This window comes from Astyanax mexicanus, chromosome 5, assembly GCF_023375975.1.
Source record: "Astyanax mexicanus isolate ESR-SI-001 chromosome 5, AstMex3_surface, whole genome shotgun sequence".
NCBI classification, from domain to species: domain Eukaryota; kingdom Metazoa; phylum Chordata; class Actinopteri; order Characiformes; family Acestrorhamphidae; genus Astyanax; species Astyanax mexicanus.
Window position 1 is genome coordinate 25782882 of NC_064412.1, and position 19048 is coordinate 25801929.

Here is a 19048-nt window from a genome sequence, read left to right on the forward strand (position 1 = left end):
CCTTTTAAACTTCCTTTTATAATTTTCTTCCTTCATAACTTTTTCATCTGAACTTTCTCCAAAACTTTCTTCAAAACTATCTTCCAAACTTCCTCAAAACTTCCTTCAGAACTTTATCCCTTTAGAACTTGCTTCCAAACTTCCTCTGAACTTCCTTCCTTCCAAACTTCCTTCTTTCCATCCTTCCAAACTTTCTTCCTTCTGAACTTTCTTCCAAACTTCTTTCTTTCCTTCCTTCCTTCCTTCCTTCCTTCCTTCCAAACAATCTTCAAAACTTTCTTCAAAACTATCATTCAAACTCTCTTCCAAACTTCCTTTCGAACTTTATTTTTTCTAAACTTGCTTCTGAACTTCCTTCGTTCCGAACTTTCTTCCAAACTTTCTTCCAAACTTTCTTCCAAACTTTTTTCCAAATTTTCTTCCAAACTTTCTTCCTTTTGAACTTTCTTCCAAACTTTTTTCCTTCCTTCCAAACTTTCATCCTTCTGAACTTTCTTCCTTCCAAACTTACTTCCCATGCCAAACTTACTTCCCATACCACATTGCCTACCAAACTTCCTTCCGAACTTCCTTTCTTCCGAAAATATTTATCGGAAGAATTTCCTTCTTCCTTTCCTTCCTTTTGAACTTTATTATGAACTACCTTCTGAAATAATCGATGGATTAATCGATGGATGTCCAGAAAAGACATCTGAAATAAAACTGGAAGGGTGATGAGGTTAACTTCTATGTAACAGCAACCACCAGACCAAGAGAATTGAACTACAAGAATTAAAAAACTAGACAAGCTGCTTCTGATAACTATAACTGCTTGACTGTAACTCCAGTGGAAAAGCTTTGCTGATTTAATTTGTGTGTCTCTTATTTTTTCTGGTTTGGTTTGCAGGATTCCTCACCATTAGTTGACAAAGTCAAGCTCAACTGGCAGTTTGAAGAAGCCAAGAAAAAGTAAGTTTAGTTTTTCTTTCCATGACTGTAGAGCAATATGATGATTGCACTGTTGAAATACTACCTGTTTTTCATTTTAAATTCAGTTATTTAACCCCTCTTAGGTAAAGATACGCTGTTTTCTTGGTTTGTTGTTATGCAGGAATCTTAAAGGAACAATATATGTACAGTAATTCAATAGATGTTGCATTTGAACCTTTTCTGTGTTAAAGCTCTTTCTGCTGCCTTCAAAAGACCAGCTTCTAAATATTTCTCCTTGCTGAGCTGAGAGGCCAGTAATCACATGCTTAATCAGCTGTGTGAATCTGTCTGGCCCTGCTGTTTCTATGTGAAACCCACAGTTGCCTGTAGCATCATGCTGCTTGTAGCCAAATGCTGTGTAGTTAAGCTATCCACTAGGAGTGTAACGATGCATTGTGACACGATGCATCGTAATGAGAACATTTACAATATACATAGTGGGAAAAGATGATTCTCTGTTCTGTTACCATGAAATAGTGCAGGCCAGAGAACCAGTGGGCGTAAGCAAAGGGTGGAGGATATGTCAGTCATTTTAGACTGAAGCATACTCGCATAACCGCTTTTTGATGTCAATAAGATATTTTAATATGAAATGCTGATAAATTAAAGTAACTTAAAGTAACTTAATTAAAGAAACATGAACAATCGATTATTATTTACAATCGGAGTATTTACATTTACTTCATTACTGTTCACCACTGTTCAGCTTAAATGTCTTACACAATGATGCTTTCACTCTATACCACTTAAAAAAATAAGTGGTTATTTACGAAAGTAAACAGCACAGTACATTTAATGCTTAAAACAGTTTCTATAATAATTAATAAATAGCGCGTATACACATAATACACATGTCTATTAAAATTAGAGTTCAGCAACAAAAAGCTTATTTTTTTTTGCCCCAGTTCTCAGCAATAATTCATAATTCCTAATATTGCATAGTATATGTATTTTAAAACAATTGGTGTCATTTTCATAATATTCATAACTTATCTGCATCCTTATATTTTTCAATCCACAATATGAAAAAGATGCTCCTTTAAAAATCCACCTCAGCTATAAAATATTCATGTTTTTTATTCCAGCTTAGGAGACATAATCACAATAAAATAGAAAATATGACCTGATGACAAATTAAATCCATTTATGATCTAGCACACATGCTAATCAATAAGGAAAATCACTTGCTTGTATTTTACACTATCTAAAACCTCACTATGGTATGATGGGGTTTAGTCCTGCAGTGTTCACTATTAAACCTGACTGAGAAGCAGCTTCAGCACTGTTAACTGCACTACAGTGCAGGGAGGAGCTGCAGAGCTGAATAGCAGAGACGTCCTGTGTTTTTATACGGGCTGCAAAGGGACGTCTTTACAAGATGCATGTTTCCATAGTAACAATGCTGGCCACAGAGCTGCAGACGTGACGTCAGCGGGGGGGAGAGAGGAGGAATGGAGGGGAAACCTGTGGAAACTTGCATGGTTACTGACTGAGTCACGCTGTCTGAGCTCCAGAACACACAAACACACATTCAGCACCGTCTGTCCTTTAACACCACAGCCATGTTCTACACCACACACCCCTCACATCACACACACCTAATTCACCAGCCCTGTACAGACACCAGCAGTGCCTTCCTTACACACACACACACACACACACACGTTACTGACCTAATGACTGTGTACTGCTCAGATACAGGAACCAAAATAATTAAAATGTGCTTTTATGTTCACTTTTACAAACTAATTTATTCACTCACTCACTTCACATTCACTCACTCACTGTTCACATTCACTGTCACTTGCCTTCTCACTTGTGCACTCATTATTTAAAGCCCTTCATTCACTTTTACTCACTAATTCATTAATTCACTTGCTCACTATTCACATTCACTCACTCACTCACTCACTCACTCACTCAGTATTTACATTCACAATCACTTACTCTTACTCATCCATGTGCATTCATTATTCACAGGCCTTCATTTACTTTCACTCAATAATTAATTCACTTACTCACTATTCACATTCACTCACTCTCTGTTTACATTCACTCACTCACTGTTCACATTCACTGTCACTCACTCATCCATGTGCACTTATAACTCAAAGCCTTTCATTCACTTTTACTTACTAATTCATTCATTCACTCACTCGCTATTCACATTCACTTACTCACTCGCTCACTCACACTCACTCGTATGTGTGCTTATTATTCACAGCCCTTCATTCACTTTTACTCACTAATTCATTCACTTACTATTCACATTCTCGCTATTCACTTTCACTCGCTATTCACATTCACATTCACTTTCACTCACTCACTATTCACATTCACTCGCTATTTACATTCACTTACTCAGTTCACATTTACTCACTCGCTATTCACTTTCACTCGCTATTCACTTTCACTCGCTATTCACTTTCACTCGCTATTCACTTTCACTCGCTATTCACTTTCACTCGCTATTCACTTTCACTCACTCGCTTTTCACTTTCACTCGCTATTCACTTTCACTCACTCAGTATTCACATTAACTCACTCACTATTAAAATTCACTCGCTATTTACATTCACTTACTCAGTTCACATTCACGTACTCACTATTCACTTTCAATCACTCGCTATTTACATTCACTTACTCAGTTCACATTCACTCACTCAATATTTACATTCATTCACTCACTATTTACATTCATTTACTCACTAATTCATTTGGATACATTCACTATTCACATTCAATCACTAATTTATTCACATTCACTCGATTCACATCCACTGTCACTAGAACACATTTACTCTATTCTATTCTTTATCATTCACAATCGTCCCTTATGTACGTTCAGTTATTCACTCAGTATTCACATTCACTCATTTAGGTTCTCTCTCTCTCTCTCTCTCTCTCTCTCACTCTCAGTCTCCGTTAGCTGTTGAACAGTATTAAGGTTAAATATTGTTTTTAATACGTATATCCTGATCTTGCTGGTTCACAGGGTGTCCAGTATTCAGCACCAGCTGGCGCAGTTGGACAGTGAGAGCTGGTCGGGGCGTGCTGAGGCAGACCGGGATCACGACTGTCTGCAGCTGCTGAGAGAGAAGGAGGCGTTCCTGCAGGAGCTGACTCTGCTCTGCCAGCAGCAGCAGCCGCCAGAGGTCTTCCTCCAGCTGGACGAGGAGAGACGCAAACTGGAGGAGGAGGTGCAGAAAGCCCACAGCACGCAGAGCCAGGGGGCCAACCAAAGGTCTGCACTCAACCCTGCTGCCCAATATCACTATATATATCAGAGCACTGTGCTCTGAAGACACTTCTACACTTCTCTTTTTTTAGGAGTTTAAATGAAAATGATGTGTAGTTAATGTATTTAGGTATATTGGCAGGACTGTTGTTATACACTAGCCTCCTTTCTTTGTAAGAACATTTTTCTTTCATTATTATATGAAGAATCATTTTAGTACTGCATTGAAGTGGTGACTGGGCAGAACTCATTACTAACAAGATGCTACCACTCGCTTTTAATGGTGCATTTACGAGAATGTCTAGGTTTGCAGATTGTGCTGATCTTTGTGAGGTCTAACTTCTGCTGGTAGCAGGATAAAAATCCAGGCGCTGCTTTGGCAGGAGTGAAAAGAGTGTTTTCAGCATAGGGGTGCATAATCGCAATGGCAATACACGGTTGATCTTGCCTTCCAAAACATCATCAAAGTAGTATCATTGTAAAACAGAATAAAGCAGCCATGGTGGCTTAACATGGATGCTCTCACTTAAATAGGGGTTCCCTCATTCCTTCACCGAGGGAAGAGATGGCATCAGTAAAGACCTGCTACTCATGATGAGTGATACTCTGGAGATATGTCTTATTTTATTGGAGATACCGGCCACACAGGGAGTCCTCAAAGCTTTAGGTCTGCTTTAGGAATGCATTTATTAGTATTTTAAGTTGTCATTTAATGTGTATACAGCTGTGGAAAAAAATAAGAGACCACTTTAAAATGATGAGTTTTTGTGATTTTACCAAATTGAAAACCTCTGGATTATAATCAAGAGGAAGATGGATGGTCACAAGCCATCAAATCAAGCTGAACCGCTCGGATTTTTGCACCAGGAGTGGCATTAATTTATTCAAAAGCAGTTTGTAAGACTGGTGAAGGAGAACATGCCAAGATGTATTAAAAACCAGGGTTATTCCACCAAATATTGATTTCTGAACTTTATGAATATGAACTTGTTTTCTTTGCATTATTTGACGTCTGAATGTTCTGCATCTTTTTTTGTTGTTTAAGCCATTTCTTATTTTCTGCAAATAAAAAAAAATGCTCTAAATGACATTTTTTTTTTTTGGAATTTGGGAGAAATGTTTTCTGTAGTTTAAAGAATAAAACATCAATGTTCATTTTACTCAAACATATACCTATAAATAGCAAAATCAGAGAAACTGATTCAGAAACTGAAATTACCTCATTTCTTTTCCAGAGCTCTATATATATTAAGTTTGTGGCTTTAGTTGGAGTAAAAATGCTCAGATGTGATTTTATAAGCATGTTCAACACCCAGTTTTGCTTTCTTGGGTCATACTTGTAAAAAAATAAAATAAAACTAAGCTATCATTTTCTCTTCTGACATGTTTAATTAAGAGACGTTAAAGGCTAGAGGTCATGGGCTGCTCTCTAGTATCAGCAACACCACAGCTTTCACTAGTGTGCACAGTGTATGTGCATGTTGTTGAAGTGGATGTCCTGTATCATCCTTATATGCTTGTCCTGTAGGATACTCCAGCAGGAGAAGAGGAATGTGTTGCTGAGACAACTGGAGGAAGCCACCCGCGTTACCACCTATCTGCACTCTCAGCTTAAGAGGTACACTACACAAAACACAGAGCTCTGTGTACTGCATATATAGAGCAGGATAAAAAAAAAACACAAATAGGAGAGAAAAAAACATCTAATTTGCAAATAATCATAAACACCTAGTAGCATTGAGTATACTGCATTCCTAGATCATTATACATTTGCCTCGAACCATGTTTCGATTTAATACAGTGGGGACAATAAGTATTTTGCTAGTTTTCTCACCTACAAAGAATGGAGAGGTCTAAGTTTTTTTTTTAAATAATTATTTTGCATTTTATTGCATGAAATAAGCATTTGATACAATAGAAAAACAGATCATATAATATTTGGTCCAGTAAACTGTGTTTGCAATTACAGAGGTCAGACAATTCTAGTAGTTCTTGACCAAGTTTGTGCACATGCAGCAAGGATTTTGGCCTAGTCATCCATACAGATCTTCTCCAGATCTTTAAGGTCTTAGGGCTGTCACTTGGCACTGCTGGGTTTCAGCTCCAAAGATTTTATATTGGGTTCAGGTCTGGAGACTGGCTAGTCCACTCCAGGATCTTTAATTTCATGACTGCATAGTGTTATTAATGGTAATCTTCAGATTAACCAGGGGTCTGTACTAGGGGTGGGCAATATGGCTCTAGAATAATATCACAATATTTCAGGGTATTTTTGCGATAACGATATACTTGGCGATATAGGAAAACTAAAATAACTCATTCATTTCAGGAATATAGTATAATAGTATAACAGTATAATCATAATGTGGCAAAATAAAGAATATAGCATGAAATAATGTAATGCAGCAAATAATATTGCAGAATATTTAGTGCATGCATATAAACTGCAAACTAAAACAATTATACAATAATTACACCTAACGCTTCACAGTAAATAATAGACTACTTTTAAGACAGAACAGCCCTATTATCACAATATGGATTTTTAATATCATGATATTTCTGTGTCACAATATATTGTATACGATATAATATTGCCCACCCCTAGTCTGTACTAAAGCTGCATATGTACAAATACATTACGTTTCTAATGTGTTTTAGCAACAGAGGCAATGCATTAAAAATTGAAAATGAATGTGCATGCAGAAGTTCTCATCTCTGAGCATACTCAGCAGTTCAGTAAGAATTCCTCGCAAGTCCCCAGGTCCTTCCATGTAGTTCTAGGCTGATTTCTGAGCTTTTTCCGAAACATCTTTACCCCACAAGGCGAGGTGTTACATGGATCCCCAGACTGAGGAAGACTGACAGTCATCTTGTGCTTATTCTTTTCTAATAATTGCCCCAACAGTTGTTGACTTGGATACTTGCTTTTTGATCTTGGCCATGGTGGAGAGGTTGGAGTGTGATTAATTGATTATGTGTACAGGTGTCTTTTTATACAGGTAACAAGTTCAAGCAAGTGCAGTTAATACAGGTACTGAGTGTAGAATAGGAGGGCTTTTTAAAGAAACACTGTGTGTCTGTGAGAACAAGAATTCTTGCTGGTTGGTAGATGATCATATACTTATTTCATGCAATAAAATGCTAATTAATTTTTTTAAAATAATACAGTGTGATTTTCTAGATTTCTAGAATTTTTTATTCTGTCTCACAGTTGAATTATATAGAAATTACAGACCTCTCCATTCATTTTGCTACATAGGGAGAATAATATGGCCCTAACATAATAATAATATATTTTAGTGTATTTTTGAGATGATATTAATCTGGTAAAATAGACATTATTTTATTAATTTCAAGAACATTGTATTACAATAAAACAATGTTAAAGGTGTGTTTAGTACAAATATAACAGTTTCAAACATGTAGTCAAATCTGTAAACTGTCTTTTTTGTGAACAACAGTAACCTACCGAGAAAATGATGTTTAAAATGAATAATGTAAATTATCACAAAATTAAAGTGCAGAATATTTAGTGCATGGCTTTAAACTGCAACATATATATAATTATGCAAAAATACTCCCCTTGGAACTTTAACAATTATACCAATGTTATTGCAAACTGTAATTTTATTATTTTTTTTAATATATATATATATATATATATATTTTTTTTATTTATTCATTTATTTTTTTACTTATGTTTTATCAACTCGTAATTCTGATGTCATGCATTCCTAACTAACACTCACTTCCCACCTCTCGTTCTCTCCGCAGTCTCTCAGCCAGTTCTCTGACCGTGTCATCCAGCAGTAGCCGCGGCTCTCTGGCCTCTAGCCGAGGATCTTTAGCGTCTAGCCGTGGCTCTCTGAGCTCCATCAGCTTCACAGACATCTACGGCCTTCCCCAGTACGAGCGACAGGAGGGCTGCATGGACATCCAGGACCCTACCTTCCGCTACCTGCTGCCTGTAGAGGCTCCCTGCAGAGACACTTCTTCATTCGGCCCCAAACGCGCTCACGACGCTCCACAGTCGCTCACTTCCCTCTCCTCCCGCTCCTCACTTTCCTCCCTGTCTCCTCCCAGCTCCCCCATGGATACCCCCTACCACTCAGGCCCACAGGACTGCCCCCTCACCCAGATGACTGAGGAGTACATGGAGCTCGCTGGCCGGGGGCTGGTGCTGGAGGGGCTTAGAGGACAGACTCAAACCCAGCAGCAAGCTCCTCTTTCTGGGGAAGGTGAAGCTGGAAGCTCCTCCACTGCTCATCTTCTGGAGGGCAAAGGCCACAGAGACACTGGAATGCAGGGACCATACAGCTCTACAGGTAAGGAAGGTCAAAACTAAAGACAAACAAACTAACTAATTTTATATAATATAAATATGTAACATATTTACCAATTATACTAATCTAGACATTTGTAATATTAATCTAAATTTGTTTACATTATTAATAGATTCATAGATATACAATGTATGGCAAAACTATTCAGACAACCTGTTCTTTTTTTTATTCCTGAAATCAAGAATATTAAGTTTATTCTGTTTTTATTGGAGTAACTGTCTCTGCCATCTATGGAAGGTTTTCTGTTAGTCCCCTTCTCACTGTTCCACAGCTCAGTTCTAGGGGACCTTATATCACTCTAGCCAACACCTGGCAATAGGCATGGTGCCAACAAGTGCATTTTTATCCATCATTAATTAGAAGTGTTTTTTACAAACATTTGGATGTATAATGTACATAAATGCCTATGTGTCGCATTTAAAAAAAACTAATTACTCTGTTAAATACACAATATAATCTTTAATTTGCCATTGATAATTCAGCAAACTTCTTACAATGAGCCTCTTTTATCACAGTTTTAGTAAAGTTGTGTGTAAATGTTTTCATAAATTAAACTGAGCTAAGTATTCTCTCTTGATTTACAAAAACGTGCGTATGTTAATAAATACCGATCACATGTAAATTCACAAGCGCATTTACATCACAGCTGGTTTACATAAAGTGACAACCCTAAAACACACAGTTGAGCTGGAAATACCAAAATGACAAATGACAGAGAATCGGCAAAAGAAAAGGAATTTCTCCAGGTCAGAAGTAGTTGAAGTTAATGTTATGACTTTTTTTTTGTAGTGTAACCAACAGAGCATCTGAAAACGCCAAGATTTGGAATTAAATTTGAAATGAAGTTAATGGTGTATCATTAGTGGAGCGCAGGCACAGCATAATGGAGATTAGAAACGCATTCAAAGAAAAAAAAAAAAACACTGCTAATTGAGTCTGTCTGCTACTGGAGGAAGCCAACTCATGACAAAGCTTTGGAAAGTTGACGAGCGCATTGGTGCGATCATTTGGAAAATAATCATATTGGTGTCTGATTACCTGGTCTCACCTAAGTGCACCATGCTTTAAATTTTCTAGCGGGGCCAGTCCAGCTGTTGTTGTAAAGGTACCAAAGCCACAGGATAACTAAAACCCTTTTACAGAAATACATTATCAATTAAAAAAAGTCTCTCTAATTGTATTAACCTAATTTATTAATATTTCGGTTAGACTAAGGTTTCTGTGAGTTATAAATCTAAAATTTATGTTATATAAATAAGTATATAAATATAAAAATAATAGTAATCATGTGGCACTTTGTGGCAATTTGACAGCATTTTATAAAAAAAAAAAATCCCAGGGTCTCCTTTGTACGTTAAATTATATGCATGCTTGATTATATGCAGATGTTGTAAAATACAATTTTCTACTCAGTATAACTCCAACAAACTTACATGAGATCCTCATTTATTTATTTAGACTTACAAAGAATTACAAACTATTTGCGAACAGATTTGTTCATATTTAGGCACATTGTCTTTCAACAAACACAGTGCAGCAGCAGCTCGTTTCATTGTTTGGTCATCCTATTGCATTTTTCGCTGCTCAGATTTTATGGTTAAAATATGAAAGTGTGTAAAAAAGTGTATATCTATTGATGGTGAAATTTAAGGCTCCTTGATGCATTGAATCATTTTATAAAACCTGTAATTGAATGAAATATGTCTCTCTGTCTGTATGTGGAGGTTCAGGAGTGACCCTGCGCTCGAACAGTGTGAATCGGAGTGGCCGGAGGGCTCGGCGTGTATCCGCTGGCGTGAGTGAGGATGTGTTGGCTACGGACAGCGGGGTGTTTGAGGCTTGGAGCAGGAGGTTAGCATTGCCGTGCCAGTCATTAAACACACACATACACACACAAACACACACACACACACACACCCACACACACACACACACATGCTATAGCAGATAATAAAGCATACCGTCCAGCAGAAGATACAGGAGCATCCGAGCCTCCACTACTAGACTCTGCAACAGCTTCATCCACCAGGCAGTCAGACTTCTCAACGCACAGAGACAGAACTGAACCCCACCCCACCCACCACTCACCCAACACACTCACACAAAACTAAACTGAACACCCCACCCCACCCTTACACACACAAAGACTGAGTGAGACCCCCCCACACACACACACAGTCAGCACACAGAGGCTGACATGACTTTATTTGCTGCACTCTTAAAAACTATAAACTATCTACCTCAGTAACTGCTGTGATTATATATGTTCTATATGTTACAGTATGCTACACATCTCTGCACCTTATTCTCATTAAACACTCTATTATACTGTATCGGTACTGCACTGTCCTGTCTTTAAATTGTCTCGTCCTTTGTATTTATTGTATTTATTGTTATTTAGAGTTAAATTTTATGTTGCACTGTCGTCACTCCTGCACTTCATGTTGTCTATTGCTTGTTGTTCCATGTTGCACCATGGTTCTGGAGGAACGTAATTTCATTACACTGTGTACCTGTACTCAGATGTAATGACAATAAAAGCCTCTTGACTTGACTACCGTGGCTTGCAAAAGTATTCATACATCTTGATCTTTTTTACATTTGATCACCTTACAACCACAAACTTGTATTTTATTAAGATGATTGGTCAACACAATGTAGCACGTAATTGCGAAGTGGAATGAAAATGATACATGGTTTTCAAAATCTGAATAAAAAGTGTGATGTAATGTGCAAAAATATTCAGCCCCCCATATCTATACTTACTACTGACACTTTTCACTGCAATTACAGCTGTACATCTTTTGGGGTATGTCTCTACCAGCTTTGTGCATATACAGACTGAGATTTCTGCCCATTCTTCTTAGCAAAATAGCTCAAGCTCAGCCATGTTGGATGGAGAGTGATTTTTATGTCTTGCCACAGATGTTCAATGGGATTTAGGTCAGGACTTTCGACCGGGGTCATTCTAACACATGAGTATGTTTAGGGTCATTATCTTGCTGGAAGGTCAATCTCCTTCCCATTCTCCAGTCTTTTGAAGCATCCAACAGGTTTTCTTCCAGGATTGCCCTGTATTTAGTTCTATCCACTCTGACCAGCTTTCCTGTCCCTGCTGAAGAAAAGCATGATGCTTTACTGTTTCATGTCTTACATGCTGATTTAGACTAAAAAAGGAGTAGTGCAAGTGTGTGTGGGTTAAGTTAGTGTTTTGTCTTTGTGTTTTACATTTTTGGTGAATTTTCTCAGCAGGACAGAGGAGACAGAGGAGGTGATGTTTACCCGAGACGCCATCAGTGCTCCAGAACCCCCTCAGGTCCAGCTCGGACTCCTGTAAGTCTCTGTCTCTCTCGTTCATGCTCTCTCAATCCTGCTCACACTGGTTCTTACTTGTGCGTTTACTTGTGCATTCTCTCAGTCTTTCACTTACACATTCTCTCACTTATGCTCATGTCCATGCTCTTCCTCTCTTACTCATATGCTCTCTCTCTCTCTCTCTCTCTCTCTCTCTCTTCATGCTTTCTCTTGTGCATCTTGTCTTTCATTCTCCCTTATTGTCTCTCTCACTCATGCTCGTTCTCGTTCTCGAGTTTACTTGTGCATTTTCTCAGTCTTTCACTTATGCATTCTCTCATTTATTCTCATGCCCATGCTCTCCCTGTCCCACTCCATATGCCCTCTCTTTCTCTCTCTCTCTTTCTCTCTCACCCTCGTTCATGTCTCTTCTTCATGGCCATGCTCTTTTTCTCTCACCCTCGCTCATGTCTCTTCTTCATGGCCATGCTCTTTCTCTCTCACCCTCGCTCATGTCTCTTCTTCATGCTTCATGGGCTTCCTCTCACTCTCTTATTCTTGTTTTCTTTCATTCACGCCTTTTGTTTGTCCTTTCTGTTTTTTTCTTTTTGAGAATTTGATCAGAGTCTGCGTTTCCACAGGTATGATTCGACCTCCATGTCTCTACTGCTGCATGTGCTCCAATTGAGAAACCTGAGCAAGGCCACTGTCAGAGACAGCTACAAAGTGTAAGTCAGCAAGCTTATGGTTTAGCATATGGTTTAAATGATGATTTAAATAGCTAGTTAAACAGCAGGGGTGAAAGTAGGTGGTTATTTGTGCTGACTGACTGTGTGTGTGTGTGCTTGCTTGTGCTTTTCTCAGCTATGTAAAGGTAAACGTGCTGCCCGTGGACTCCAGCCGGCCGTGCACATACTACTGCTGTAAGGCCCAGGAGCCTCGCTCAGCGTTCAGCTTTAACGAGGGCTTTCAGATCCCACTGCCTGCTGGGGCTGCCGGCCCCCACTCCCTGAACCTGCAGCTCTGCGCCCTGGGACCACACGGCCACGAGGAGCTGCTGGTGAGTGACAGTTGACACAAATAGGAAGTTTATGTTTCATGCAGCAAGGCCTGTCACAATAATGGCATTATCATACTTACTTACTTATCATACGATAAATAAACATAATAATTTTTGACAACCTCAATATTTGCGTGTAGATCTATTTTGGTCTAATCCATCCGCAAAACATATTCTTCCAATAGCCTTCTTCAGCAAACTGCGTCCAAGCAGCAATGTTTTATTTTTATTTATTTTTTTCCAACCCTCCCGTATTAAACCATTGTTGTTCTATGTTCTCCTGATGGTGAACTCATAAACATTAACATTAGCTAATGTAAGAAAGAGGCCTTCAGTTGCTTTAAAGCTACCCTGGGGTCCTTTGAGACATTGTCAACCTTTACACGCCTTGCTCTTGAAGTGATCTTTTATGGGCAACCACTCCTGGGAGGGGTAACATATATTCCTGTTTCAACAAAAAACAAAACATAAACATAATTAGTATTAGTAGCATTAGTAGTTATGCTGTGTTTATATTGCTAAATAAAACTGCTTATACATCACAATGCACTGTAAAAAAAAAAAAAAGATATGGGAGATAGGGCTGGACCCGAATATTCGGGTATTCGGATATTCGTTCGTTGAGTAGGTATTCGGTTTTTAATTTTGGTATTCGGATATTCGTTTTTTTTCTCCTTTCCAGAGTTCCACCTCACTCTAACCACTTCTGTTCTCGCGGGTCCCGTCAGAATATCTTGCGCGCGGGACAGAACTGAACTGTTATTGGCTGGAGCGGCAGTTTAATCCAGACGATGCGGGAGCAAATTAATAAATAGTTAAGAAAACTGTAATAATTGTAAAAAAAAAAAAACCTAAAGAAAACTCTCAACGCGCAGGATGGACCGACACACACACGCACACACCGATGGTGTTTGGACTGGGGTAAGGAACGGGACCGCACTATTCAGCGCTGCTGTTTTAATAAATATATAAGTAAATTTGAAGCATTAAATGTAGTTTATTTAATTTATATTAGGAACGTGGGGCGGGAGCGGCAGAAATGTGTATGTGGCGGGCGGGTGCGGGATTAAAAGAAGCAATTTTTTTGCGGAGCAGTAACGAGACAGAAACGCGGGAGCGTGGAAGAGTGGGTTTAAAAATCAGTCTCGCGCAGACCTCTATTATACATGATAAAAAAAAATGCAGGCTCTTCGAAACTGATTCATATAATAAAACGTAAGGGGTAATGTGGCAACAGTAGGGGCTAAATCGGTTACAAAAGCCTGGCCTACAAAAATGATGTCTGAACGAATTTCCTCTTATCTAATATAATTTAAAATGGTTTAAAAATATAAAATAATTTCTAAGCAAACGAAATATTTAATATTGAGCTTATAGCCCAAGTGCAAAAATACAAAATCAGTAATACGGCTATGCCCTGCACAATCCTTAAACCGAAATAGACCAAGTACAATAACGTCATTAACAATGACTTTCCTCTACTCTAATATAATTTAACATGGTTTAAAAATATAAAATAATTTCTAAACAAACGAAATATTTAATATTGAGCTTATAGCCCAAGTGCAAAAATACAAAATCAGTAATATGCCCTGCACAATCCTTTAACCGAAATAGACCAAGTACAGTTTACAATGACTGTCCTCTAATATAATTAACAATGTTTAAGAATATAAAATACTTCCTGAACAAATTTTTTTGGTTTGTTTTTTTAAGCAAATAGCCTAAGTGTGAAAACACAAACAGCAATTTACTGGGCTGGCTTGCGCAGCGGAGAAACCGTGCAGCAGCAGCCTCCTAGCCTGCTTACGCAGCGGATAAGCCGCGGTGTAGGGCAGCAGAAATTCCGGGATGAAAACACAAAGAAATCTGGGCTAAAAACACAGAAAAAATATGGGGTGAAAACACAAAAATCCGGGATAAAAACACCAAAAATCCGGGGTGAATATGTCTCGTCGGTCAGAGCAAATTGAACATTTTTCAGTGGATTAAAGGGGCCGTGATTTCCTTTTTTTTTTACCTCTTTTTTTTTAAAACGAATATTCGAATATTCGCTTCGAATCAGTGCCGAATATCCGGAGCTCAAAAAACGCTATTCGGGCCAGCCCTAATGGGAGAAGGTTGGGATCAACCTTAATAAAATGATTAAATTAAAGTGCTCAGATCAATAATCCGATTAATTTGTAAACATTGACAGCACTACCAAAGAATAATTTAAATCTTCAACCACATCACATCATGTGTTTCTACAGTGTTTTCAACAGATTGCAAGACAATTCCCCTCATTTTAAAATCATATTTTCTGTCCTGTTCTTGAGTGTGAGTTTTTCCCAAAGAGTGAACAGGGTATTTGTATTCAAATCACACTGATGTTTAATAGAGATACGTGTACATGCCTGTGTGTGTCTCAGGGCTCAGTTCAGGTGGTGTTGGCGGATTGTGCAGGCAGCACAGAGATGCTGTTCCAGTGGCACCGTGTGCAGCTGCTGCAGCAGACCACCTGCAGTGTGGAGAACCACCGGCCTGATCCCAGCAGCCTCTGCCAGCCTAGCCACAGCGTGGATGAAGAAGAGGAGGAGGAGGATGAAGAGCATGGTGCCACCCAGGCAAGGGCATTGCTGACTGAGCTTTTTGTATGCCACCAATGCTTTACATTTAGTGTGTGCGCTAAAAAGAATTTATCTCTATCTTGTTCTGCGCCTCCCTCTGCAGATGTCTGTGAGTGCCCAGCTGGAGGAGGTGAAGAGAGGGCTGGAACTGAGTGAGGAGGAGCTGGAGAGGAAAGAAGAGCAGGGAGAGGCAGTGTCTGAGAGGTACACAAGCTCAAGCAATCAAGTAGTGTTTTAAATATCTTACAAAAAATATTACATTCCAAACCTTTGCTCTTTCATTTGTTCATTCATGCATCACTTCCAGTGAATATATATGAAAGCATGTTCAGATAAATGTACACTCATTTTTTCAGGAGCTGGCAGGCAGAATCCGTGGACAGTGGCTGCAGCAACAGCACAGCATTCGTCACTCCTTGTCCTGAAGGCTTTTGTGCTGAGGGCATCTGTATAGCCACCGGAGGGCGCTGTATCCCTCACTCAGACAGGTCCCATATTATAAAGGTAACAGCCTTACTTACTTATCCTTAAGGAACTTTGCCAAATAGTGTTTAATTATATATATTTAGGGTTGGGATGTCACAAAATACATTGCATTAATAATGTCTATAAAAACAGTCCAGAAATTAAGTGTATTTTGTCTACATTATGCTTTTAAAAGACAATATACAGTTTTCATTTCTAGGAAAATGCTGTAAAATAATTTTCACAACAGATGTTTCCCCCTCAACCTAAAGATTTATATGTGTATCTGTGTTCTATTTTACAAACAGGAGCTCCTGTTTAAAGGAAGTGTGAAAGTAGTAAAAGTTAAACTGATATTTTAAACTTGATATTTTGAATGTTTTAATGTTTCAAGTGTAATAGCCAGGGATGTGACGAGACAATCATTTACAAGAAGAGACACGATATTGGGTTTATGAGACAAGGATTTCAACTATATATTTTTATTTTCAAAGTTGAAATATATTATTGAAAAAAAAATTCAAAATGCAAAACTGCAAGTGAATTTTGAAATATTTTTTCAAAACATTTTTATTCATTTTGATTATGAATTATGATTGATTTATCATTTGCAGTAAATACAGAACAGAATGTAAGTATTGCAGATAGTTTTACCATAAACTCAACAACAGCTTCTCTCCTGTATAGTCCATTTAGATCTTAGAACTATAATCACAATCCCCTCAGTAAGGGTTGTGTATTAAACTGACAAGCCCCATGAGGGTTCTATACAGAACTGGCAACCATTAACCGAATTTTCTGCATCTTGTGGCACAAGATCTCTACACACCCTTAGTAATAACTGTGATAAAATAAACCCCCCATGTCTGCCAGTCTGTGATTTTTACTTTATTACTGTATATTTTAGTTTTTATTCTGGTAGAGTAGTTCTGCCACAAAAGGTACCATGTTTAGGAAATGAACACCTTATTAATACCTTTGTCTTTTTGAACATACTTAAACATACAAACATTTGATTTCCATCATTTGGGCTCATTTCTGGTAGTATCAGAGTATCGGAATTTAGGTTCTATTGACAAAAGAACGAGAAAGCACTTTTGTAAAGTGAAAAATAGCAGTGGTTCAGAATTTGGTGTTTAATTCAGGTTAAACTTGTTTAAATGTTTGTCTGGTTGAGGAACAGTTCTACTTGATATGCTCTCAGGTTGACAAGGCAACCAACACTGAGTTGATACGGATGCAGCCTAAGGAACGTCCGGGGCGCTGGGGTCATGCACCTCCTTTCCTGCGCAGCAGCACGCTAGCTCGCTCACACACGTTCTCACCTGGAGCCCGCAGCCAGTATGTCTGCAGAGTGAGTGACACTTTTCCTGTATCTCCTGCATATCTGCTGTGTATCTCCTTTTACAGCTGTGTTTTTTCTGCTTCTGGAACTCTTTTTCATTCCCTCGCTCTGTGTCCATCTGTCTCAGCTGTACCGCAGTGACAGTGACAGCTCCACTCTACCAAAGAAGTCACCATTCATCAGAAACACCCTGGAGAGAAGAACCCTGAGATACAAACAGGTAAACAAGCATTCTTGCTTTTTTGCTTGTAAACTTTATATGTTTAATGTCTATCTCTCTATATACACCATTCTGTATGCATGCAGAATTTCTAATGCATGTGTTGTGCATTTACATGTGTGCATTTTCTTGCAGCAGCCTCACCGTACCTCCCTGGCCGAGCAGCCCACACGTACCTCTCTGGATCTGGAGCTGGACCTCCAGGCGTGCCGGACGCGGCAGAGGCAGCTGAGTGAGGAGCTCACGGCTCTGCGGGAGCTGAAGCTGCGGCTGGAGGATCCTGCCCCTCGTGGCCCTGCAGAGCTTCCCCACTGGGCCCTGCGGGATGAGCGCTTCCGCACACTCCTGCGTGAGGCTCAGAGACAGGTCAGACATCACCTGCGTATGACCAGTAGTTTTGTTTGGTGTTCTTAGGCCAAGCATACAGTCCACAACACCATAACAGAGTGGTCTGGTAGGTTCATTATATATAGCAGATATAATTGCTCGCTACATTTTAAGTGTTCCATAAATAAACAAAATGAAAAGAAAAACAGGTTGGGAACACGTTAACTTGCATTAAAAGTATGCTTTCTGTTCTGCCTGCTCAGTGCAGTTACACTTTCTCACCAGAGAGGTCTCCAAATTCCTAAATCCCAAGATTTTACAGACTGTCGCTTTAAGGAGCTAGTGTTAATGAGATTTGCACATGCAGTCTTTATGAAAAACATTTGTCTATCGTCATAATATGCACAGGTGTTGTATACAGAGCATGGGAACATCTTTTTGCCATCAAATTTTACTGTGATTTGTATTTCCTTTTATCTTTTGCTCTCTCTCTCTCTCTCTCTCAGGTCAAGCAGAGCAGGCAGGAACAGAGGCAGGAGGAGGCGGCTGAGAGAAGGTTGCGGAAGGCCTCCAAAGAAGTGTTGCAGATGAGAGGTCAGAGCCACAAAGAGCCGCTGCCAGTTCAGACCTTCAGGTAAGCACCAACTCTAAACATTCCCAAATTAGAATTTCTGCATGTCAAAATGTCCCAACTAAGTTTCTTTAATATATTTACAATGTACCAAAATACTTTAATTTTCAATAGGCGCATAACAGGTAGCCTAGTGCTTTCCAATTTTATCAACATTTAACATTTTAATATAACATTCATAGTCATAATGGCTTTTAGTTACATGTGTTTTGGGGAGGGGGTAGTGCACAGTAGGACCCTGTGATGTGGGAGTTTTTTCCTTTCATTACTTTTTTTTTTACTTTTTTAAAGAAATCAGTACTTTTACACTTTTACTTGAGTAAAAAGCTTGAGTTGATACTTCAACTTCTACAGAAGTACAAAAAGTGAAAAAATAAAGAGTTAATGATTTGCTAATGGGACAGGTAACAGGAATTGAAGTGTAAGACATGCTCAGTTTTTATATGAAAATCCATGCAGTTTAATCAGGGTGGATTTTTGATAAATAAATAAATAAATAAAAAGCAATGTGTTGATCCAGAACAGGACACGATCGCTACAGGGC

General features: G+C 38.7%; 2 protein-coding genes across 5 annotated transcripts in view; one reads left to right on the plus strand and one right to left on the minus strand.

Annotated features, from left to right (window-relative positions):
- lurap1 (leucine rich adaptor protein 1) overlaps positions 1 to 19048 on the minus strand; it is a 230770-nt gene that overhangs the window by 151717 nt on the left and 60005 nt on the right. The gene's annotated exons all lie outside the window — the stretch shown is intronic.
- wwc3 (WWC family member 3) overlaps positions 1 to 19048 on the plus strand; it is a 78001-nt gene that overhangs the window by 57961 nt on the left and 992 nt on the right. The window contains exons 8-22 of one of the 4 annotated variants that reach the window (XM_049479771.1): positions 887 to 948; positions 3965 to 4213; positions 5736 to 5825; positions 7985 to 8535; positions 10278 to 10404; positions 11803 to 11886; positions 12489 to 12575; positions 12712 to 12907; positions 15319 to 15513; positions 15620 to 15720; positions 15873 to 16020; positions 17186 to 17335; positions 17454 to 17546; positions 17682 to 17912; positions 18380 to 18507. In XM_049479771.1, coding sequence (XP_049335728.1) covers positions 887 to 948; positions 3965 to 4213; positions 5736 to 5825; positions 7985 to 8535; positions 10278 to 10404; positions 11803 to 11886; positions 12489 to 12575; positions 12712 to 12907; positions 15319 to 15513; positions 15620 to 15720; positions 15873 to 16020; positions 17186 to 17335; positions 17454 to 17546; positions 17682 to 17912; positions 18380 to 18507 — 2492 coding nt within the window. The remainder of the gene's footprint in view (positions 1 to 886; positions 949 to 3964; positions 4214 to 5735; positions 5826 to 7984; positions 8536 to 10277; positions 10405 to 11802; positions 11887 to 12488; positions 12576 to 12711; positions 12908 to 15318; positions 15514 to 15619; positions 15721 to 15872; positions 16021 to 17185; positions 17336 to 17453; positions 17547 to 17681; positions 17913 to 18379; positions 18508 to 19048) is intronic. The other 3 variants (XM_049479773.1, XM_049479774.1, XM_049479775.1) reach the window with 3 other exon arrangements.